This window comes from Mytilus edulis, chromosome 1 (genome assembly GCF_963676685.1).
Source record: "Mytilus edulis chromosome 1, xbMytEdul2.2, whole genome shotgun sequence".
Classification (NCBI taxonomy): Eukaryota; Metazoa; Mollusca; class Bivalvia; order Mytilida; family Mytilidae; genus Mytilus; species Mytilus edulis.
In genome coordinates, this window is record NC_092344.1 from 119,939,016 (window position 1) to 119,964,571 (window position 25,556).

The window sequence follows — 25,556 nt, forward strand, 5'->3', positions numbered from 1 at the left end:
GGAACCACTCAATAAGAATTTTTGACTCAGATTCCAATGTTGAAATTTATAATTCAAAATCTGGAGTACAGAAAGACAGTGTATTGTCATCTGCATATTATATATATATAAACTGCCATTTTAACACAAAAAAAATCATTTATATATATGTTAGACAACAATGGCCCTAGTATAGAACCCTGAGGTACGCCTTTATGGATGTCAGCCCAACCACTCAGAACATTGTTGACTTTAATTTGCTAAAGGGAGGTCACTTGGCCTTCTTTAAGTTTATCAGGGAAACAGTTATGTTCAATTGAAAAATTTACAAGAGTTGTCAGCTGTGGTGCAATATAAGATTTACAATTTTTTACTTTGTTTGCTGGAATACCAACAGCTCCTGAAGCCTTCTTGGTGTTTATTTTATCGACATTTCCGTATGCTTTCTGTAACTCAAAATTTCTTTTATACTTTGGTGATTTGAGGGGTCATATACCACGTCTGCTCCAATTGTGTCTGCTACTATGGAGAAAAAATTATTAAAAATTTGAAACTTCATTTGAACTATTTACAATTTTGTCATTTTCACACAACATAGCAAACTAAATCCCGAACAATACGAACCCAACAATAAGTGGGAGTGATCTAAGATTCTGTCATTCTTTTCGACTTGAAAACAACAAACCAATATCGTGAGTAAAACAAAACGGAAACAGTTCATACAAGTATCAATAAATATTTCAGATAGCGGATATCCTTCATCAAACTTACCGGCACAGTTTTTATACAAAAAAACAACAAAGTGACTTGTAGCGTGTGATACTGACTAGTTTCACTGCAACGTAAGTCCATATTCATATCTTATTTGTCCTGTTAAATATAAGAAACAACGAGACGATACGTTTGAATAAATTACGAATCTAAAACATTGAAATGTTTATCTTAGGGTTTGTGTATTCTTATTAGCAATTTTAGAATTTCTAATTTTTGCAAGCCAAGTTATATCGGGTATATAAAAAGATCATTATATATGACATGTTTGAATCAAACAGAGGAATGCATACTGCATATGAGTCTGTATATCGATTCGTGTTCAATCATGACCGAATCAACTAAAAAAAAAGTCAATACAAAATTTAATCAAAGGCGACAAGAAAACCAGAACAAAGAGGGATAACTCTATTTAATAAATGTAATCTCTCATTTTCCAGGTCTCTTTAATTGGATATACAGACTAAATGATGAAGTATAGTCTTCATTTTTTCATTATCCATAAAAATATTAAGACAGAGCATTTCCTATATAGACCGCACAGTTGAGCTATTGATTTTTCAATAACGTTGATAAGACAAATCCACATATTTAAGCTGAATTCGTGCCCTGCGTACTGATTGGTCAATCAGTTCCAAAGTACCTCACAAGATATCTTTCTGTCATATTTTGATTCAATTCATACTGTTTTTTTTTTTTTTAAATTTTGATGATTACTCCATCGGAAGGCTCCAATTATCCGGATAATGTTCTCTGGTTTCAACGACTGATCGATAGTTAGGTGTAAAAAAAATGAACCAAAAGTGAGCGGAATCGTCTGCTGTTTCAAAGAATTTCGAATTGTTGTTTTTTCACTTCTTGAACCCCGTCAGTACAACAGTCTATATTAAACAAGTTTCTATTATTTGTCTTCCTCGTTTGCATGAGAACTAAATGTATATGTACAATAGAGCGTTCCCGGGAAGTGTTTCATCAAATAGCAGATGTTACTGAGTGCAAAGGAAATATGAAAATAAACTGACTAAATCGTGACATAATATTGAAACAACACATATAATTGTCTTCACTTGTCTATATCAAATTCTGTTTGAATGCAAAATAAGACTCATGCATCACTGGCTTATCCGCCCAGATATCAACTATATTTGTGATTTTTTTTTACTGTGACTATAAAAATTGACTCTGGTAGGTTGTTCCGTAGCTTCATAATTCTTAAAGTGAAAGCGTCCCTCGAACTCTCTCAGCGTCCTTAGTTCTCTCTGTAGATAGATTTCAGACTGTTAACTATCGCCCCTGTCCTCGGAGACATTTTACTTCTACAGTTAAACAAATAATGCTGTTTATACTGCAACTAGTTTTGTTTATTTCCTTAATATAGTAACATAGCTATATTTTGTAGTTTAAACATAATCCCTGAACACTTTGTGGGTTCGACTGCTACCTTGTAGTGGCATTAGCCTGCTCTTTTTCGAAAGCTACAAGGATGCCTTTAACGTGCAAGAGATATGGCTCTCTCTTAACAAGGGTCAGCCATTTATCGTCCCCCGATTGACTATCGTCGTTTCCTCAAGACCATACTCGCAAATGGTGTCAAGGGAGAGCCGAAATTTTGGTCCCTGAAATGTTTATCCCGGAACAAAAATCGAACCAAGAGCCTTTGTGTTAGAAGCCCGATGCACTTAACCATAACACCACGGCTATCTTATATTTTGTATAATGTCAATTTCATCATGGAACACTTTCTCCATAATCAGAGGTCCATTAACTTAATGGATGAAAATGAGTTTGAAATTGTGTTACGATTAAAAAAGCTATTATTTTATTAATTTAAGTTGCAGTATATAAAAACAAAATTAGCTCAATGTCATAAAAATATAAACTTGTTTTGTACTCGGCGCAAAACTGGGGAAAGGCTCAGTATAACCTCGCATTTCCCCATTTTCTCAGCCTCATACAAAAAAGTCTATCTTTTCCTGACATTGACCTAAATATATTTATTTCCATGTCACTGCCGACTTTTTAAAAACTTAATAATAGACTCTTTTATTACGTTTTTTGGTGTTTTTTTGTGTTTTCAAAATGCTTAAAATGATTCTGGCATATAGTGCTTCGTATCATTATAAAAGGATGCCACACAGAGCTTGCAGCGTAAATTGAGTAGTCTTGTATAATAATACAAAGTATCAGAATCTTTTTAAACACACAGCTGCGCAAAATATGGAAATAGAAACAGAAGTCACTAAATAATCAAAAGTTTAGCGACAAAAGGGATGATTTGAGCTTCCCGATTGTGAACTATCCATTTCTATTTAAAAGCATTCAAACCGCGCTTGAAGAATGGTATTCAAAAGCATGCGTTTCCAATCGTGAACTTCGTGATAGAGGGTTAATTGTTGCTTACAAGGAAAACCATTGAACTAAGGGTGTCAAGTAAAAAAGTTGGGGTCATCCCTTCGAAAATTTTACGGACGTCATTTCGAGTTGTTCGACCGTTATGGGGTATGTGTCACAGATGGCAACAGATATGTTCCAAATGTTGTACCCACACGTATCCCGTCCGTATTTCCTAAATTGTAATATGGTAGAACGAGAGGTGGTTGTGTTATTTGGGTTCGTGTTGCTCAGTTTGTAGTTTCTGTCGTCCCTCGACGAAGTCGAAAAGGTATTCGTTGTCAACGATATATAAGTTTGTAACGACGGCTGTTGAAGGGAAACAATTTGTGGAAGGTCATTGATATTTGGTATGCCATTGAAGTATAATTGACACATCTTATTTCCGTGGAGATTAGTGTGCCTTGCTCATTCGGTCATTATTTATTGAGTATACTATTTTGCATAGTAAAAACGTTCAATTTGTGTTTCGATCACTTCAAGGAGAACCATTAGTTGCAACTGCACAAACGTTAGTTCATCATATTTTTGTTACATTTCTAGGCCACATCCCCTTGACTTTGAAGCTTTCGCATAGTTTTGCCAGTTTAAGATGAACCACTGTAATGATTAATAGTGGGTATTTGATATGGTATTTTATATTTCCAATGAGTTTTTTTTACCCTGCACTTTTAGAAATGGTTCTCTCAAAGTAAATGTTTAGCATAAATTACATATTCTCAAGTATTGCCTTTTTATCTATGTTGTGTTTTTTTCTTGTTTTCGTCGTCTTTGATCTTTCAACATGACGTTGTTAGTTTCTTTCAATTGTGAGATTTGAATGCCGCCTTTTTATCTTCCGACTCATTTTTTTATCGAAGAGTTCAAAGTATGTCGATCCAAGCATTCAAAGGATAAATATAGTTTTATATTTACTGGAAGTTCTCCTCGTGACCAGAATTGATTTTTTTTACAACATTGAACAAAAAATAAAAATTGCAGACAACAACCTGAGACAACATCTAACCCATATTGCAGGCTTGTGACATTGGACAAGTACATCATCGCGGCATAATGTGACGGAACTTTACACTTCTTTCAGTATGACGTAAAACAATCAAATATACTACACCACTATCCAAGGATAGGGGGAGGGTTGGGATCCCGCTTACATGTTTAACCCCGACACATTCTGTATGCATGTGTCTGTCATAAGTCAGGAGCCTGTTATCCAACAATTTTCGTTTGTTTATGTGTTACATATTAGTTTTTTGTAAAAAAAAAATGAACATAAATAAGGAAACGTTTTCTTGTTTGAATTGTTTTACATTTGTCATTTCGGGCCCTTTTATAGTTGACTATGCGGTTTGTGCTTTGCTCTTTGTTGAAGGCTTTACGGTGACCTATAGTTGTTAATTTCTGTGTCATATGGAGTCTTGTGAAGAGTCGTCTCATTGGCTATCATACCACATCATCTTTTTTTAGAAATAAAGTTTTCTGTAAAAAATGTGTACCTTTATTGAAACTACTAATATAACTATAAGAGTAGCAGCATGTTCATCGCGCTCACCTTTGACGGTATAAAAAAAGAAAACGCGAAAATAAAAGCATTCTTCGTTTTCGCTTTATGATATAAAAGCATAAACGCGACATGGCTTCATCTGAAGGTTGTCTGAAAGTTTACAGAATATAAAATAATAGCCCCAATAAAAAATGAATAAAAAAACCGGGGTATGGTATGCAAAGTACAAAATATAAATGTGGAAAATAAAAGTAATATTATATTGAGTAAAAAAATAAATGATGTACAGAAAAAAGAAATCATATCACTACAGAAACATTTGATAATATATCTTTTTTACACGAATGTAAAACTAACACACATCCTTGTTTTTCATAAGAAAGATACCTCCTTTTCTTTATATAATATACGGCCTATATAATATATCAGTATCTACTGTGGATAGTAAACTTGGAATTAATAGCAAAGACCAAACACAAGTTATTAATCGTAAAGCTATGTTCTTTTAATACAGGAAACGAGAAAATAGTTGAAATAAAGAAGAAGAAAAATGAATTTTAGGAAAAAAGCGGGGAAGGTCCAAACAAAAAAATGTTCCTAAACAAGGGTACTATACTTTTGCACCACATTCTCTATTTTTTGTTTTTGTCCTAATTCTTCTCCATTCCTTATTGACCTGAATATTTATAAAGATATTATCTTAAATACTCTATCTTTCAGAGAATCATAGAAATTCTTCATTTAAAGTAAATTTTGATTTTATTCCGCTTTATCATTGTTATCACCTATGTTATTTGTCTATAGATAATCATCTTCGTTTTGCCATTACGAACTTCTCCCAGTCCGGTTTCTCAAGTTTATTAATAAATTTTTGACATTTTTTTTTCAATTTGAACTTTGTGTAATGTTAGTGTTTATTTCCATTTGTATCAATTTTGTTCTAATACAGTAGTTCTGAATCTACAGTAAAAAGTAATAAATAATTGAATTTCAAAAATAAAAATTAAAAAAAAACCATCAGATGAAAAGCGGCTAATTTGCCAACGGTGAACCACTAATCAACAGTTCTTTCTAATTTTGAACTTTTCTAATTAACATATCGGTAATTAAATCAACACCTTTAAAAGCATTAATTAATTATTCGATTAAAGATTAAATATGGCCGCCGAGCTGTCAACACCATAAAAATCAGCTCCTCAGTTTTTGCAGAATATAGTTATTTTTTCAAAGTGCCAGTAATTAAAACCAATACCAAAGGATGAAGAAGTGAATTTGGATTCTTAATATATTTGTTTTGAAGAAATTTGATGTGGAATTACTTACCTATGAGCTTCTAAAGAATTTTCTTTTGGATCTTTAGAGTTGAATTATTGATTTTCTATTGTGAGCAGTTAAATTGACAAAACAACATTATGCCTGGAGGCAATTCTTTACCAAGTAATAAAACTGGACAAAATCCTAAGGAAAAGAAATCTACTAACACTAATACTGTTCAAACACTATTGTCAGCCAGAAAAGATTTAGATAAAACAAAAGCTAGAACACAACCTAAATTACCTAAAAGAACTCATTCAGAGTTGTCTAGTGAGTCAGACAATAGCATGGACACTAGTGGATTAAATAGTCTACAAAAGGACCTTGATGAAATCAAAACAAACCTTCAGGGGATAACCAAAAAAGACGATCTTGACATACTAACAAAAGATCTTGTCAGAACCCATGATTTAGAAATTATTGTTACCTCTATTGTGACCAAACTATTTCAAAGATTTGAATCAACGATGGATAAGAAACTTAACACTAAATTAACAACAGTACAGAAAGAAATGCAAGAGATGCAAAACAAGTTTGAAGCCTTATCAATAGAAAATGAAGAACTTAGAAAACAAATTGACCAAACCAGAGATGTAGTTATTAAAAACAAAAAAGGCTTAGAGGATTCAACCAGAATGAACCAAGAGGCATTAACTAGTGCAAATTATAATGAACAATATTCTAGGAAAAACAACATCAAAGTCATGAACTTTCCTAGACGTGAGGATCAGAATTTGAGATCAGACTTTATAGAAACTGTGAGAAGGGATCTGAATGTCCACCTTGAAGAGAGGGATGTTGTTGCAATCCACCGCTTGCCATCAGACAAACCTGGACCAAAACCAATGATAGTTAGACTTTTCAATAGCGATGTGAAAAGAAAAGTGATGGTAGAGAGAAAAAACTTGAATAACAAAGTACGCATTAGTGACGACGTTACCTGGAGAAACATGCAGCTTATTAGTAAACTGAGAGACATGAACTGTTTTGAATCTGTATGGTTTTACAACTCTGGAGTATATGGTAGAATGGAAGATGGTTTACAACTGAAGTTTAACTTATTTGATAATATAAGGACAAGGTTACAAAACAGAAAATAGACAAAATGTATTGAAATTCTTGGTTTTAACTGAAATTAATAGAAAATGTTTTTTCAAGTACTCATTTTGACACCTTAAATAGTAACTGTAAAATTATACAAATTTATATCTAGAAATAAGAAATAGTTTAACTACTTATTTTGAATGTGACTTGACTCAATGTTGTTTTTGTTTTGTTTTTTGTTTTTTTTTAATTTTGTATTATCTCCCTTGAATCAATATGTCCAAGTATTTCTGCTGTAGATTATGTTTGTACATTACTATTTTATAATAATAAGAAATGTTGATGATAATTTATATTATATAGAAACTTTATGGTAAAATTAGTATACTTAAAACCTAAGCATATACAATCATGACATTTATGATTACCTTAAAGGTGACTTAACTTGTATTTTTTGTTATCTCCCTTGAGTCACTTATTTCTATTATTCTTATAATTGAACATGTAAATATATACTTCTCACAATTACAAATATAAGTGACACTTATGGCAAATGTTAATGTAAAGATATTATTCTGTAAAAACTAAAAAATTGTGAAACATTGTTCATAATTATGAAAATGCTTTATCACAATTGTCATATTCAATCCATTGAATATTTTTTTAAACTTTTTCTCTTTTATTGTTCTATTTTTTTTCATTTATTTTTAAACACTCCTTTGAAAATTATCTTATTTGACATCCCCATTCTTATTACTTTTCTGTGTTTACATCATTATTGGAAAATTATGTTTATTTCTTTCATTCAACTACTTGATGTAATTTGGATGCAAACTTTTTACTATCAATGAGTTCATTAAAGATTTTGTCTGTTAATTGTCAAGGCCTCCGTAACACATTAAAAAGAAGAGACGTATTTGATATGCTGAAGTCAAAGAACTGTAATATATATTGTATTCAGGATACTCATTTTACAAATGATATAGAAAACATAGTGAGATCTATGTGGGGTTATGAGTGTTATTTTTCATCTGTTAGCTCAAACTCTAGAGGTGTAGCTATTTTGTTCAATAATAATTTTGAATGCAAAGTGTTGAAAGAAAAAAAAGATATAAATGGAAACTATTTAATTTTAGATATTCTTGTAGAAAATAGAAAGATAACTCTTGTATGTCTATACGGACCAAATACAGACAATCCTGATTTTTTTTCTAATATTATGTCTGTTATTGATGATTTTGAAAATGAATACTTTGTTATTTGTGGTGATTTCAATCTTGTCCAAAACCCATGTATAGATTATTGCAACTATGTGAATATTAACAATCCGAAAGCTAGGGAAAAAGTATTGGAATTTATTGAAGAAAGAAATTTGATAGACCCTTATAGAGAACTTTTTCCAGATGTACAGCGATACACTTGGAGGAAGAGAAATCCTTTTAAACAGGCTAGATTAGACTTTTTTCTTCTCACTGAAAACTTTTTAAACAGTCTAAAAAATTGTAATGTACTTCCAAGCTATCGGTCAGATCACTCTATGATTTTGCTAGATTTAGAATTTAACCCTTTCATTAGGGGCAAAGGTTTGTGGAAGTTTAACAACTCTTTATTATATGATATAGACTATATAAATACTATTAAGCAAAAAATTCAGGAAGTGAAAAAACAATATTGTGCTTTAGTTTATAATATGGAAAATATTGACAAAATAGATAATACAGACATTCATTTTAGAATTAACTGTCAGCTTTTGCTTGAGACTCTTCTTATGGAAATTAGGGGGAAGACAATTTCATATTCAAGCTATAAAAAAAAGCAAGACGAAAAAAGGGAAATAAATCTTCGAAATGAAATAACTCAATTAGAGGAGAGAGTTGATGAACATTCCATTAACACATTAGAAGCAAAAAAACATGAGCTTGAAAGTTTACGAACACAAAAATTGAAAGGGAAATTAGTAAGATCCCGTGTCCAATGGATACAGGAAGGGGAAAAACCTACTAATTATTTCTGTGGCTTAGAATCACGAAATTTTATGAGTAAAATTATTCCCAAAGTAGAGAAAGAAAATGGGGAAATTATAACAAAACAAAAAGATATTCTGAATGAAGTTAAATATTTTTATGACAATCTTTATAAAAAAAGGGATACTAAAAGTACTTTAAGTGATCTTAAAAAAGACTTGAAAAATTTAAATGTCCCTATACTTTCGTCTCTGGAAAAAGAAAGCTTGGAAGGTACAATTACTGTTAAAGAAGCTGGAGAAGCATTGAAAAAAATGAAAAACAACAAAACTCCTGGAACGGATGGTTTTTCAGCAGAGTTCTATAAATTTTTTTGGAAGGATCTTCAAATTTTTATTGTAAATTCTTTAAATTATGGGGCAAAAACAGGGGAACTATCTGTTACACAAAAACAAGGGATTATTACTTGTTTGCCAAAAGGGAATAAACCCCGCCACTTTTTAAAAAACTGGCGCCCTATATCTTTACTGAACACTGTGTATAAAATTGGATCAGCAGCTATTGCAAACAGATTTAAGAGTGTTCTTGATAAACTGATAAATTTTGATCAGACTGGTTTTATTAGTGGAAGGTATATTGGGGAAAATATAAGACTCATTTATGATATATTACAGTACACAGAGGAACATGAAATACCAGGGTTATTACTTTTGATTGATTTCGAAAAAGCTTTCGATTCAATATCATGGGATTTTTTGATAAATGTTTTGAAATTTTTCAATTTTGGCGAATCTATCATCAATTGGGTTAAAGTTTTTTACAATAATATCAACTCTGCTGTCATCCAGGGGGGGAACCTTTCAGATTTTTTTACTATTGGAAGAGGTTGTAGACAAGGGGACCCCCTGTCTCCATATCTTTTTATTTTATGTGTTGAGATTCTGGCATTGAAAATAAGGGGAAATAGCAACATTAGTGGTATAGAGGTCACACGGGTTGAGCATAAATTGTCACAATTTGCTGATGACACCTCTTTGATTTTGGATGGGAGTGAAAAATCTCTACAAGAATCATTATTAGAATTAGACTGGTTTGCAAAAATATCTGGACTGAATATTAACTTCACAAAAACACAAGTTATTTGGTTTGGGAGCAAAAAATATAGTACAGATACCTTATGTCCTAACAGAAATCTGTCCTGGGGTGAAACTTCTTTTAAATTACTAGGAATTAATTTTGATGTAGATCTTGAAAAAATTGTTAAGATAAATTATTCTGAAAGAATTGTACAGATTAAAAATACTTTAAATCAATGGTCTAAAAGGAATCTAACTGTTATAGGGAGAATAACTGTGGTTAAAACTCTAGTCTTGCCTATTGTAAACCATCTCATTATCTCTCTGCCAAATCCTTCAGATGATATTATTAAGAGAATAAATGAACTTATTTATTCATACATATGGAACTCACCTATACATAGAGTTAAGAAGGATATTCTAATCAAAGATTATTTGGAGGGTGGTTTGAAAATGCTTGATTTGAATATGTTCATTACAGCACTTAAATCAACATGGATTAGGAGGATTTTGCAGAGAGATAGTAAATGGCAAAATATTTTCATGTCAAATATAGATAAAAGAAAGTTGTTTAGTTGTGGTGTTGATTATATTAGACAACTGTATATGAAAGTTAACAACCATTTTTGGAAAGATGTACTAAGATCCTGGGAAATGATTATTCAAAAAGAAAGAAATTTTACTTATGATTCATTTTTATCAAATCCACTATGGCTGAACAATATTATTAAGATTGGTCATAAATCAGTAATTTATCAAGATTGGTTCAAAAGTGGTATTAGATTTGTAAATGATATAGTTGACCAAAATGGATTGTATATTTCATTTGACCAATTTAAGCAAAAATATAACATTAACACAGATTTTCTTAAATTTAACAGTGTTATTTCGGCAGTGAAAGAGGCATCAAAATCTTTCCCTAAAGGATCTTACAAATTAGTTTGTCCTTTTATACCATCATGTCTACAAATATTTTTAAAACATTGTAAAGGATCAAAAGATATGTATTCTGTACTGACTAGAAATAATGTTATTCCTACTGGACAGCTTAAGTGGGTTAAAATTTTAGGTGAACAGAACCTGAACTGGAAAAAGATTTTCAGACTGCCTTTTGCTGTTACTAAAAATAGTAAATTACAGTGGCTGCAATATAGGATTAACCATTGCATTATTGCCACAAATCAGTATTTAGTTAAAATAAAATTGACTGATGATCCTTTGTGTACATTTTGTAAATCAGATAATGAGTCTATAGAACACCTATTTTGGAATTGCAATACTGTACAAGATTTTCTACAGGATGTTGATAACTGGTTCCTTTCCGGTGGAATAAGTCTCCCAATGAATAAATTAAACTTTCTTTTTGGAGACTTATCCAAAATATTTCCCAACAATCCATATAACATTATTTTTCTTTATATTAAACAATATATGTATAATTCTAGATGCTTTAAAAAGAATCTCTCATTGCAAGCAATTATAATAAAACTGAAAGATATGTATAAATTAGAGAGTATGATAGCTGTAAAAAATAAAAAGATAACTGAATTTGACAATGTATGGAATGTTTTTGAAAAACTATTATTGTATACCGACTAATGTCTTTTTTGTTGTTGTTACAATTACTTAGGACTACTTAATTATAATCTTTTTTAAAGAAAATATTTTTGCCATGTTATGTACTTGATCAGTGTTGATGGCTGTTACAAAAGAAATATGTCTCGTTAATATAAAAAAAATAATTTCAACATAATTATGTGATATTAAAAATAAAGATAGGGATGTAACTGGATAATCCTTTTGAGTTTTGTTTTTGTTTTTTGCTTTTTTTTATTTTTCCTTCTTTATTTCTTTATTTTTTTTTTTATCTTTTATTTTTTTTTTTTCTTTATCTTTTCTATAGAAAATGTAAAATATTTCCAATTAAGATTTATTTATAAAAATGACATTGTATTTATCTTATATGTATTATATTGTATGTATATCATGTATATGTTGTAATTGTTGGAAATAAAAAAATCAAAAGTTAAAAAAAAAAATTATTCGATTTTAATTAATAAAGTGAGTGACGCCCGTAATGAAAACAGAGTTAATGATGTCTCCCTGGTTGTCAATGTCAACGGAAGTAAATAAAACCAATTTAGTGCATGTCTGAACGTAAACCTGATCGATATATAATACATTGACAGGTGTTTATATTCAGACTTGCATTGATGTTTAGAATTTAAGGTAAGGACTGTTTTATATATTATTTATATACCGCTAATTTAACACTACCATTAATGTAGTATAACTATATTCATTTTGTAAAATAACTTGCACCGTCACTTGGGTAAGATGTAACATTTTCGGTCTTGTTTACAGGCGGGAACAACACAACAAAACAAAAATGGCAGCAACCGGTAGAATGAACCATGAATTAAAAAGAAAGGCAAAAGAAGCAGAGAAAAATTGCAGTGATCCTGTTGAATTGTTAAGATGTAAATGTTTACAAAGAGGCGCAAATGGTATTAAAGGGCTAGCAAGGTATGTGTTTACATTAATTATATTCATGTTAGTACCTGCAATCAAGGATTTGTTTGCAATAAAAACTGGGACGTTGATGATGAAACATTGAAACAAAGAACTGCACTTATTGATTACAATGAATTTAGAAAAATAGTTTGCAACAACAATATGTTGTAATAAAAATTACACAGTGTTATAACAGTAACTGGGAAACAACAATGTTGTTATAATAATTACACAGTGTGTTTTAACAGTAACTGGGAAACAGAAATATTGTTATAATAATTTCACAGTGTTATAAGTTACACCTACTATGATATATATATGTTTGTATTTTTGTGTATAACAAATTTGTATTGTCTTGGTATCAATCCTGTAATTTTGGATTTTAAACCAATAAAAATTACTTACTTACTTACTTACTTACTGTGCAACAACAATGTTGTTATAATAATTACACTGCATTATAACAGTGACTGTAACTGGAGGTTAGAGCATTGATCCCCCCTTTTTTGTGTTGCAGATATTTTCTATAAAAGTCTTTAATCTTTATATGTGTCAAATGTAAAAGTTATGCACCTCCATAAGAGTTACCTCCCTTAATGTGCATGTTATATTTTCTGCAATGATGTCAGTCTTATTTCTAACAAATAGCAGAAGAGATTATTACTATGAACTGCCTGTAAAAACATCTGAGGTCAAAGGTCATAGGGTAGGCGACTTAAAAGTTGATGCTATGCTGTTAAGTGTTTTATAAAGTGTTTCAAATATTTATTTTATAAACAGAACATTCAAGATTTTTGATGATGATGGCAGTAAATCTCTAGATAAATATGAATTCAGCAAAGGGATACGAGATTATGGTATTGTTTTAGAGAGAGATGTTGTTGATCAAGCGTTTGAAGCCTTAGACAAAGATCACAGTGGAAAACTGGATTTTGATGAATTTTTAATTGCTTTACGAGTAAGTTTATCTTTGAGAAATTTATCCCTCTGATTAAAGGAAGAAGTGAAACATACTGTAAAAGCAGAAATTTTCGTGGAGGATTTAATTTCGTTTATTTCTTTGAAAAAATATATCCACGAAATTAAAACCCCCACGAAAATTTAACCTCCATATAAAACCACTTACAGTTTAAGGAAACCACGAAATTAAATCCCCATGAAATCTTACAGAGGGACAAATCCACGAAATTTTAACCCCACGAAAATTAATGTTTCTACTGTATACAGTAAGGGGTAGAAATGAGATGTCTGGGCAAATTTGTGCTGATTTACAAGTTGGCTTCCAAGAAAAAAATATAGCCTCTCAAAGCATCTAACAAAAGTAAGATGTTGTATGATTGATACAACTCTCCACCAGAGTCCAAATGATTGAGAAGTTAGTAACTATATGTTGCTGTACCGCCTTCAACAATGAGCAAAACCTACACTGCATAGCAAGCTTCAAACCCTATCTAAATTGTTTATATACTTTGTTTAGAAAACTATAGAATCTGATCAACCAAAATATAATTTTCTTGGTTTTGTGGAAATAATAGTGTCTTGTGCAATAACTAATCAATTCCAACAGAAAACATATTAAATGATATTACATATTTGTGATATTTATTTTTTTAGCCAAAAATGAATGCAAGCAGAAAATCTCTAGTGACACAAGCTTTTAACAAATTAGACAAAACAGGAGATAGTTTAATCACAACAGAAGATTTGAAAGGGGTCTATAATGTCAAGAAACATCCTAAATACTTAAATGGAGAATGGACAGAAGATCAGTGCTTACTTCAGTTTCTAGCATCATTTGATTCAGATGAAAAAGATGGAAAGGTAATTATTCACAATTTATGTTGAAAAAAAGGGGGGGGGGGGTAGTAGGAAACCCAGTGTAAAATCACCATGGATAGTTTCACATTTTAAATGATCTAGTGAACAATCTTTCTGATATTTATTTGGATGATCTTCCAAAAATTCAAAATATATCAACTTGTTCTGACAATTACATGTAAATCAGAATAAGCAATTTCTTTGTTTCTGATTATAAAATGTTCATACATAAAGTAATTGTATTTTAACTTTGTTTCCAATTATAAATGTTCATGGTATTTTAACTTAATATCTATGGTGCTTTGTTGCTGGGTTCATGGCTAGGAGTACCAGTCACTCACATTAAATATTTTATTCTATAGTAAAAAAAAAGTAGATAAGGTTTACCCTATAACAATAGTAAAAATTTATGTTTTTTTATTTAAATTTTCACCATTCTTCTTACACAAATTTTATTGTTTATTGTTTAAAAGGCCAAGACAGCTTTTCTCATCACTTGGCGTCCGGCGTAGTTAACTTTTACAAAAATCTTCTCCTCTGAAACTACTGGGCCAAATTAAGAAACTTAGCCACAATCATCATTGATGTATCTAGTTTAAAAATTTTGACCCAGCCAACCAACCAAGATGGCCGCCATGGCTAAAAATAGAACATAGGGGTAAAATGCAGTTTTTGGCTTATAACTCAAAAAACCAAAGCATTTAGAGCAAATCTGACAACAGTAAAGTAAGATGTACAAACACATCACAATCACCTAAACACAATTTTGTCATGAACTGTCTGCTTCCTTTGTTTAATTCACATATACCAAGGTGAGCGACACAGGCTCCTCTAGTTTGGTATTGTTCTTATGTATTGCTCAGGTCTCATTGGAGTCTAAGCGTGACCCGGGATTACTGATTTTTTTGTAATTGTGACATGTGAAAGTCAAATTATTTTGTCATGTAAACAGGAAATGAGGTTTATCGGGACCTGGGAAATGACAAAAAAATGAGAATTGCTTACGTACATAGTGTAAGTGGGATACAGGAATCTGACAAAACAGAAAGCAGGATCAGAACCCCCTATTTCTTTATACTGCAGGAAGGGAGGGAATAGACAGACATAAAAGGAGCCCTTCAAAATGTTAACTTATTTCTAGACCCTAAATGTTGTAACTAACCTTTTTACAATTTTTTAACAGTGTTATGTTTGGAGTGTTTTTATGTTGTAAAAAAAGGTTAACATTATTTGGCTTGAGTTTATTTCTTTTTTTTATTTTAAATATACCTATCTTATCTAAGTGATAACCACTGTAGGCAATGTGGTAGCACATTAACACAATGTATGGGTATGGATATAGAACAACCTAGCATGAACATTATAGCAATATGATATGACAACTGATGATATTGTGTTGATGCATCCTTAATTACAAGTTTGAATATTTTTACACCTTTCGTTTGTCAATGTCATGATCCATTCTTTTTATTTTGTTTAAATCACTTTAATTAAATTTTAAGTGTTACTTCCCCTTTGTAGGTTTTAGAGATTTTCAATACATGCATTTTGTTTCAGTTTTTCCAACCAATGCTGAAATATCCATTTGAACAATCCAGTCAGCATGAATGTTATAGCTTAACTCTCATCCCTTGCATGTTGCAATATTTATATTTATGCTTATTCTACAACACTTTCTTTACAGATCACAAGAGATGAATTTGACAATTATTATTCTGGAGTTTCAGCATCAGTAGATAGTGATGCCTACTTTTCGTTAATGATGACAAATGCTTGGAAACTGTGAACACTGCCCCTCAATGCACATAGACAGCTGTTTAGTAATTAGCATCAGATTCTCAAATAATCAATATAAATGTTACACCTTTTAAAATATTTAGATTGTTTTTTAAAAGCTCAAAGTTTTATTGGAATTTGTATATTTTTTTATTATTTATAATTGTTATTTATAAATTTTATATACTGTAGATTTTAGTTTTTATAGAAATCTCTGCTTTTAAAAATGTAATGTATCTTTGTAAAGGATATTTGAGAATCTGTTTTACGTAGAGAAGAATCGTGCTAAAATTAGAAAAGAAAAGTGCAGTATCATCAGTGACAATTGGTGACAGCAAATACGCACCGGTGGACAAATGCACGTTTAGTTTGTTAACAAAACATCCATTTATTTACTATGTTACATTAAATTATATCATGAAAAGTCACTTATTTTATTTTATTCACTGATTTATTTATTTATCATGCGAGTGACCCTTGGATTATGTTGTTCTTTAGCATTATAATACAAGAGTAACTTACAATGTTTCACAACACACTTTCAAAATCACAAAGCACAAACACCACTTGCCAATATGACACACAATGACACCCTTACCTTCCCACATGTTTGATATTTATGCATACTTGTATAAGTTAACATACATATTGATAGTGTGATTATTGTAATGCTTATTCCCCCCCCTGCTTCCTATGATTTCGCTTTACTTTAATTTAGCTTTTTAGGTTCTTGCTATGTTGTTCTAGTAGACTTTAGTGGTTTAACAAAATCTGTGAACATTGCTTGTTCTACAGAAAAATCTATCAGTCCAGATTTTTGTTATGGGAGACAGGTATTATTTCTAGGTATATATATGCAGAGGATACTTTAATGTATGGATATTTATAGATGCAGAGTTCTGCAGCATGGTATTTATCATATTGAATTGCCCTTCTCAGCTAGCTCATTGTCAATGATTACTCATGTACCCTCTGCTCTGAGTGACATGGGTTCAATGCAAAAGTTTAGTCCATTTGTTTGTTTTTCATCTTAGAATTGGTGTTGTCAGTTTATTTTCAATCTATGAGTTTGACTGGCCCTGTGGTACTTTATCCCCTCTTTTAAACTCTTCTGAGACAAATATCTGATTTAAAAGGAAACTTATCTTGTGATAATGTGTACACAAAGGATTTAGAGCTTTGTCAACATGGATAAAGGCTGAAAAGTGACTGGTGGTCCTTGAAGAAAAAACAAAATTTGTGGTGGGTCATGTGTTAATTTTGGTGGTAAAAACCTTCAGACCACCTTAGAGAACCCTGAAATCCCTTGTTTTTTACTAACAGGAACTTCCCATTACAATATAAGATTTGGTCCAAAGGGTTCATGAATTGAAACTTGTTAGATCAAATAAAAATATTACCTGGCCTTCATCTTTATTCAGTCCAGCTATTTTGTTTTAATGGGGTCTGGTTCTAGTAAATTGTATATACACAACAGGTTGAAACTTAGAAATGGAATAAATATCCTGATTATTTTTTAACATCAATGGTCAACTGAGGTATTTAAATTTGCCATGTTTCTTAGAAACAAGAATGTGTATGGTGTAAATGTTCATCTGACAGGTGACATTAGACCTATATTTTTATGTGCATGATATATTCATTGAACAACTTATTATACAGATGTACATAAACATATATATATATAGACTGAACTAAATTAAAACCATAGATACAGAAATAGTTAGCATGTGCATGACATACAATATAGTAAACATATTACTAAAGCATACATTTTCTCAACATAAAAAGTTTTAGGCTAAGAACAATGCTTAATTATATAAAACTTTGTGTAAGTACAAGTATTGAACTAGAAAGGGAAGTCTGTAGTCTAAGGTACGAATTACTTGTTTACTTGACCAAAATTTCTGTCTAAAAAGATTTCAGGCATTACACACAGTGTGTATCATAATGGCAATTCATGAATATCAGATTCTATTCTCATGGAGTTTACTACAATGGGAATTACATAATATATCAGAAGCAGATCCAGCCATTTTTAAAAGGGTGATTCCAACTTCCAACCATATGTGCCAATTCAAAAGAATTTGTCATAAATGAAGGAGATAGCAACCCCCTGAATCCCACTACTGCATATGCTACATTTGAAGGGTTTATAACAATTGAAATTTAGGGTTATAAGATGCTTTCCCAAAGGGTTTAATAACAGATATGGAGTCTCTACTCTCACAGGGTTTATTACATGATAGTTCATAGAAATCAGATGCTACTCTCAAGGGTTTATAACATGATAGTTCAGGGAAATCAGATGCTTCTCATAAAGGGTTTATTACAATGGTAATTTTGTAATATCAAATGCTGCTCTAGAGGCCTTTTACAATTGCAATTCAATGATGTCAGGTGCTTCTCTCAAAGGCTTTATCACCATACCAGTTTATGGATATAAGAGTGCACTTTCAAATGGTTAGATACACGTGCAATTCGGGGATATCATATGATACTGTCAAATTTTCTCTCTCAATATAACTCGGGGATAATAGATGCTACTCTCAATGTGAATTTAAGGATATCATATGCTACATTCGAAGGGTTTGTTACAATTGTAATTCAAGGATATACTATGTTTCCCAAAAGGGTTTATTGCTAAAACAATAAAGGGATATATGACTCTACTCTCAAACAGATAATTTCAATGGCAGTTCAGATATATCGAATCTACTCTTCGAGGGGCTATTGCAATTTCAAGATAGCAGATGCTATATCATATTCGTGTTTTATTATAATGGAAAGTTAAGGATATAATATGCTACATTCGAAAGGTTTATTATAATTGCAATTTAGTAATATTAAATGATTTTCTTAAGGGTTTATTGCTATGATAATTTAGGGATGCAGGACTAGTCTTTAAGGGGTGTGTTGCAATTACGGTTCTGCTTGTTGTAGTTGTCATTCAAAGATAACGAATGCTACTCTTAAAAATGGTTTATCACCATGACAATTTAGGGATATCAGATGCTACTCTCAAATGGTTTATCACCATGACTATTCAGGGATATCAGATGTTACTCTCAAAGGGTTTATCACCATGACAATTCAAGGATATCAGATACTAATCTCAAAGGGTTTATCACCATGGCAATTCAGGGATATCAGATGCTCAAAGGGTTTATCACCATGATAATTCAGGGATAGCAGTTGCTATTCTCAAAGGGTTATCCCCATGACAAATCAGGGATATCAGATGCTCCCCTCAACGGGTTTATTGCAATGATAGTTCAGGGATTATAACCATGACAATTCAGGGATATCAAACGCTTTTCTCAAAGTGTTTATCACTATGACAATTCAGGGATATCAGATGCTATTCTCAAAGAGTTTATCACCGTGACAATTCAGGGCTATCAGATGCTTCCCTCAACGTGTTTATTGCAATGATAGTTCAGGGAAATCAGATTCTTCTCTCAAAGCGTTTATTACAATGACAGTTCAGGGATATCAGATGCTACCCTCAAAGGGTTTGTCACCATGACAATTAATGTGTTCCTCTCAAAGGGTTGATCACAATTGCAATTTAGGATATCAGATGCTCCTCTCAAAGGGTTTATTATCATGACATTCAGGGATATCAGATGCTACTCTCAAAGGGTTTATTATCATGACATTCAGGGATATCAGATGCTACTCTCAGAGGGTTTATTACAATGACAAACCAGGGAAATCAGATGCTTCTCTCAAAGGGTTTGTCACCATAACAATTCAGGTGCTCCTCTCAAAGGGTTCATCACAATTGCAATTCAGGATATAAGATGCTCCTCTTAAAGGGTTGATCACAATTGAAATTCGGGAACATCAGATGCTCCTCTCAAGGGGTTCATCACAATTGCAATTCAGGGATATCTGATGCTTTTCTCATAGAATTTATTACAATGACAAATCAGGGATATCAGATGCTCCTTTGCAAAGGATTCATCACAATTGCAATTCAGGATATCAGATGCTCCTCTCAGAGGGTTTATTACAATGACAAATCATGAAAATGAGATGCCTCTCTCAAAGGGTTTGTCACCATGACAATACAGGTGCTCCTCTCAAAATGTTCATCACTATTGCAATTCAGAATATCAGATGGTCCTCTCAAAGGGTTTATTACAATGACAATACAGGGATATCAGATGCTACACTCAAAGGGTTTGTCACCATGACAATTCAGGTGCTCCTCGCAAAGGGTTCATCACAATTGCAATTCAGGGATATCAGCTGCTACTCTCAAAGGGTTTATTACAATGAAAGTTCAGGGATATCAGATGCTACTTTCAAAGGGTTTATTACAATGACAATTCAGGGATATCAGATGCTATTCACAAAGGGTTTATCACAATGACAATTCAGGGATATCCGATGCTTCCCTCAACGGGTTTATTGCAATGATAGTTCAGAGATATCAGATGCTACTCTCAAAGGGTTTATTACAATGACAATTCAGGGATATCAGATGCTACTCTCAAAGGGTTTATTACAATGACAATTCAGGGATATCAGATGCTATTCTCAAAGGGTTTATCACAATGACAATTCAGGGATATCCGATGCTTCCCTCAACGGGTTTATTGCAATGATAGTTCAGGGAAATCAGCTTCTTCTCTCAAAGCGTTTATTACAATGACAGTTCAGGGATATCAGATGCTACTCTCAAAGGGTTTGTCACCATGACGATTCATGTGTTCCTCTCAAAGGGTATATCACAATTGCAATTTAGGATATCCGATGCTCCTCTTAAAGGGTTTATTATCATGACATTCAGGGATATCAGATGCTACTCTCCGAGGGTTTATTACAATGACAAATCAGGGAAATCAGATGCTTCTCTCAAAGGGTTTGTCACCATAACAATTCAGGTGCTCCTCTCAAAGGGTTCATCACAATTGCAATTCAGGATATAAGATGCTCCTCTTAAAGGGTTGATCACAATTGAAATTTAGGAACATCAGATGCTCCTCTCAAGGGGTTCATCACAATTGCAATTCAGGGATATCTGATATGCTTTTCTCAAAGAATTTATTACAATGACAAATCAGGGATATCAGATGCTCCTCTCAAAGGGTTCATCACAATTGCAATTCAGGATATCAGATGCTCCTCTCAGAGGTTTTATTACAATGACAAATCATGAAAATGAGATGCCTCTCTCAAAGGGTTTGTCACCATGACAATTCAGGTGCTCCTCTCAAAATGTTCATCACTATTGCAATTCAGAATATCAGATGGTCCTCTCAAAGGGTTTATTACAATGACAATACAGGGATATCAGATGCTACACTCAAAGGGTTTGTCACCATGACAATTCAGGTGCTCCTCGCAAAGGGTTCATCACAATTGCAATTCAGGGATATCAGCTGCTACTCTCAAAGGGTTTATTACAATGAAAGTTCAGGGATATCAGATGCTACTTTCAAAGGGTTTATTACAATGACAATTCAGGGATATCAGATGCTATTCACAAAGGGTTTATCACAATGACAATTCAGGGATATCCGATGCTTCCCTCAACGGGTTTATTGCAATGATAGTTCAGAGATATCAGATGCTACTCTCAAAGGGTTTATCACCATAACAGTTCACGGATATCAGATGCTATTTTCAAAGGGTTTATCACCATGACAATTCAGGGATATCCGATGCTACTCTCAAAGGATTTGTCACTATGGCAATTCAGGGAAATTAGATGTTCCTTATCTCGAAGGGTTTGTCGCCATAACAATTCAGGGATATCAGATGCTACTCTCAAAGGTTTTGTCGCCATAACAATTCAGGGATATAAGATGCTCCTCTCAAAGGGTTCATCACAATTGCAATTCAGGGAAATCAGATGCTACTCTCAAAGGGTCTATTACAAAGACAAATCAGGGATATCAGATGCTACTCTCAAAGGATTTATTGCAATGAAAGGTTTTTTTTACAATTGCAATTTAATCATGTCAGGTGCTTCTCTCAAAGGCTTTGTCGCCATACCAGTTCCTGGATATAAGATGCAACTTTTAAATGGTTTAAACAACGACAATTTGGGAATATCATATGTTACTGTCAATGTTGTTTTCCAATGGTATTTAGGAATAATAGATGCTACTCTCAAAGGGTTTATTTCAATGGGAATTTAAGGATAGCATATGCTGCATTGAAAGGGTTTATTACAATTGTAATTCAAGGATAAGATGCTTCCCCAAAGGGTTTATTGTATGATAATAAAGAGATATAAGACTCTACTCTCAAAGGGTGTATTTGAATGGCAGTTCACGGATGTCGAATCAACTCTCAAGAGGTTATTGCAATCGCAATTCCAAGATAGCAGATGCTACATTCGAAAATGACTACTTATTGCAATGGCAATTTAAAAATGTAAAATGCTACTCTCGAATGGTATATTACAACATAATTCAGGGATATCGCAGGATACTCTCAAAAGGTCTACTAGTATTAACTATAACTAGTTATTGATATCATTACATTGGCAATAGCGGGGTATCAGGCGCTACTCTCAATGTGTTTATGACAATACAATGTAGGGATATTTGTGGCTACTCTTAAAAGGTGTATTACCAGAACAATCCAGAAATACCATATGCTTGTCTCAAAGTGTTTATTACAATGGCAATTCAGGGTTATCATATTCTACTCTGAAAGGGTTTATCACAATGACAAGTCAGGAATATCAAATGCTCCTCTAAAAGCATTCATTACAATGTCAGTTCAGGGATATCAGATGCCACTCTCAAAGGGTTTGTTATCCTTTTCAGAAACACCATATGATACCCTCAATGGTTTTTATTACAATGGCAATCGAGGGATAAACAAGATTTTGTGCGAGGTCGTACAAAGAATATTCCAAATGCGATAATAAAGCTCCAATAAAGAAGTTGATTAATATAAAATGCAAGTTATTGATGGACAGACAAGGTTATTGCAGTAAATCACACATTTCATATCGAGGGTATTATAATCTACCTACTATAATTAGTAGGTACTTTTGTAACTAACACAACGCCAGCAGCGTTATGAATGTCGTGGACATTAAAGTCAGTGGGTGAATTTCATTATTTCATTCCTTTCAAATCATCTGTGACCTACAGGAGTCTCGGAACTACACGTACATCTGCAACTCTTCAACTTTTCACTATGGTTACTATGCTAGAAGCTAAAACAGAACAGATTTAATGATAACACAAATTTCTTATTTAAAGGATTATTAAACCCTAAACGTAGTTCAACTTTGTTGTTCCCCATGCTAGCGTGTTCAATCTTCGAATTTGGATTCTATTTCCTTGTGTAGCACCTTTATTTTTTCAGTATATTCTCTTCAAATTTGAATGAAGGTTTTCCGAATCCAAAATTAAAATCACAAAAATACTGAACTCCGAGGAAAATGGAAAGTCCCTAATCAAATGATAAATCACATCAAACGAATAAACAACAACTGTCACATTCCTGACTAGGTACAGGCATTTTCAAATGTAGAACCATGCACGAGTTTGATAATCAGAAAAAAATCATAAGTGGTGGACTATCCTATCCATGAACATATCCAGAATTTATCAATACAATATATATGCTCAGATATTCAAGTCACAAAATGATGTTACAACTGTCAAGAAAATAACATAAGGTGCAAGAATCAAATATCTATTCTAATAATATAAATGATGTCATTGTTAAAGTCGTCTTTTTAAAACGGCCCTCACCACCAAAACTTAACATTGATTATTTGACCATAAAAGTGAGTACAAGGACAGAGGATAACTGCCAGATATACATTTCAATTCAAAAATTGAAGTTATCTCCCATTGTTCAGAATTTAGTTAAATTTAACTACAACCAATGCTTTATTCAATGCAGTATTTAATGTAACTTTCCACTGATAAATGAAGACAATCTTTGCCCTTCTGTGCTTACAAGCACTTTGATTGTACTAATAGTCTTAGGAATTAATTAAGATATGACGAAAATATATCTTACATTAAGAGGACTTCCTTGTGCATAACAAGTTGGACAAGACAAACAAGATGGAGGTTAATCCAGGATAGGCACTTCGGATGCACGAAATTTATAAAATATTGACTCTTGGTCCATACCGCTGCTACCTGATGGTATATTTAGCTTATATTACAGTATTGACAGGATATAGAACATACTGATTACCATTCATAAATTCGATGATCAAATTTGAAATAAGTACGTTTATACAAGAGAAAAGAATTACACTACACATATACCTAAGGGAGCTACCATTTGATTTTTATGGGGGGGGGGGGGGGGGGGGGTGGGGGGGTGGGGGGGGCTAGGATGAAAATTTTGTCCTGCATTTTTTTTAGTTGTAATCTCTGTCTTTCCTTTTTATTTTTCACTCTATTCGGTCCTTGCCTTTTATTATTAATTATCCTGACTTTTTTTACCTAAATTGTCATTCCTGCCTTTTTTTTTTTTGCAAAGTGTCTCGTCCTGCCTTTTTTTTTTTACTCAAAACTCCTGTCCTGCCTATTTTTTTCAAATTTCATCCTAGCCCCCCCCCCCCCCCCCCCCCCCCCCCCTAAAAATCAAATGGTAGCTCCCTAATGTTAAAGAAAACAAACATCATATACCCAAAATCAGAAGTATAATAGAGTCTGATACCATGTTCTTTTTTTATTCTTCAGATAACTCGTGACGAATTTGATAACTATTATAGTGGTGTCTCTGCCTCAGTGGACAGTGATGTGTACTTTAATTTAATGATGACCAATGCTTGGAAGCTGTGATTAGCTGATGTCATCAAATATTTATTTAAAATTATAGAGCAGGTTCTCATGGAGACTAAAACCATCTAATATTTATTATTTACAAAATAGTAGGTCGTTTTCCTGGGGGCTAGTCATCGAATATTTATTATTAAAATATGAGGTTCTCAACAAGAATCATGTTGTTCATGCAGACTAAAGTATTCATCTATTTAGTATTTATAAGATAGTATGCAGTTCTTAAAAAAGTCAATAAACAAAACATTTGGCTTATGTAGAACTAGTTTTCATGTGATATTTTACTGTCATTTTCTGCTTTCATTTTGTTGGGATAAGATGAAAGGGTACTACTATAGCAACACATTTACTTAACTTTGAAGGCTATACTGGCTCTTGGTGGGTAAGATGAAAGGGTACTACTATAGATACAGATATACTTAACTATGAAGGCTATGCTCGTTACAGGAGTAGTAAGAATTTCCAGTCTGTTTTGAGGATCTGCTTTAGACTTAGTACTATATTACCTATTGGAACCTAGTATTAGTCTGGCTTATGGACACTACATTTTATAAGAACATTTGTTTGAACAGTAATGCTCAATTCTTGTACATATTCTCTGTTATATTAAACTATGTAAACTCTT

General features: G+C 32.4%; 2 protein-coding genes across 4 annotated transcripts; both read left to right on the forward strand.

Annotated features, from left to right (window-relative positions):
* The first annotated feature begins 800 nt into the window (after window positions 1–800).
* Window positions 801–25,556, forward strand: LOC139503550 (calcyphosin-like protein). Of its 3 annotated transcripts, none has more exons than XM_071293361.1 (5): window positions 801–821; window positions 12,405–12,566; window positions 13,335–13,512; window positions 14,169–14,375; window positions 16,057–16,222. In XM_071293361.1, exons 2-5 carry the CDS (start codon window positions 12,430–12,432, stop codon window positions 16,156–16,158), a joined length of 624 nt encoding a protein of 207 aa, XP_071149462.1. In that variant the 5' UTR covers window positions 801–821; window positions 12,405–12,429; the 3' UTR covers window positions 16,159–16,222. The 3 variants fall into 3 exon arrangements, with proteins under 3 accessions (XP_071149462.1, XP_071149454.1, XP_071149468.1); XM_071293353.1 differs by lacking the exon at window positions 801–821 and adding an exon at window positions 12,150–12,269 and having other exon boundaries at window positions 16,057–16,576; XM_071293367.1 differs by lacking the exons at window positions 801–821; window positions 16,057–16,222 and adding exons at window positions 12,156–12,269; window positions 24,833–25,556.
* LOC139503484 (uncharacterized) lies at window positions 6,055–7,056 on the forward strand. Its single transcript, XM_071293309.1, has one exon. The coding sequence runs from the start codon at window positions 6,055–6,057 to the stop codon at window positions 7,054–7,056; it is 1,002 nt and encodes a 333-aa protein (XP_071149410.1).

What these genes read in the sequence shown, in the direction of transcription:
- LOC139503484 (XM_071293309.1), top strand. Translation starts at nt 6,055, where the DNA reads ATGCCTGGAGGCAATTCTTTACCAAGTAATAAAACTGGACAAAATCCT.
- LOC139503550 (XM_071293361.1), top strand. Translation starts at nt 12,430, where the DNA reads ATGGCAGCAACCGGTAGAATGAACCATGAATTAAAAAGAAAGGCAAAA. An exon ending in GGTATTAAAGGGCTAGCAAG is followed by an intron (nt 12,567 to 13,334) that starts GTATGTGTTTAC and finishes TTTTATAAACAG; the next exon opens with AACATTCAAGATTTTTGATG. An exon ending in AATTTTTAATTGCTTTACGA is followed by an intron (nt 13,513 to 14,168) that starts GTAAGTTTATCT and finishes TTATTTTTTTAG; the next exon opens with CCAAAAATGAATGCAAGCAG.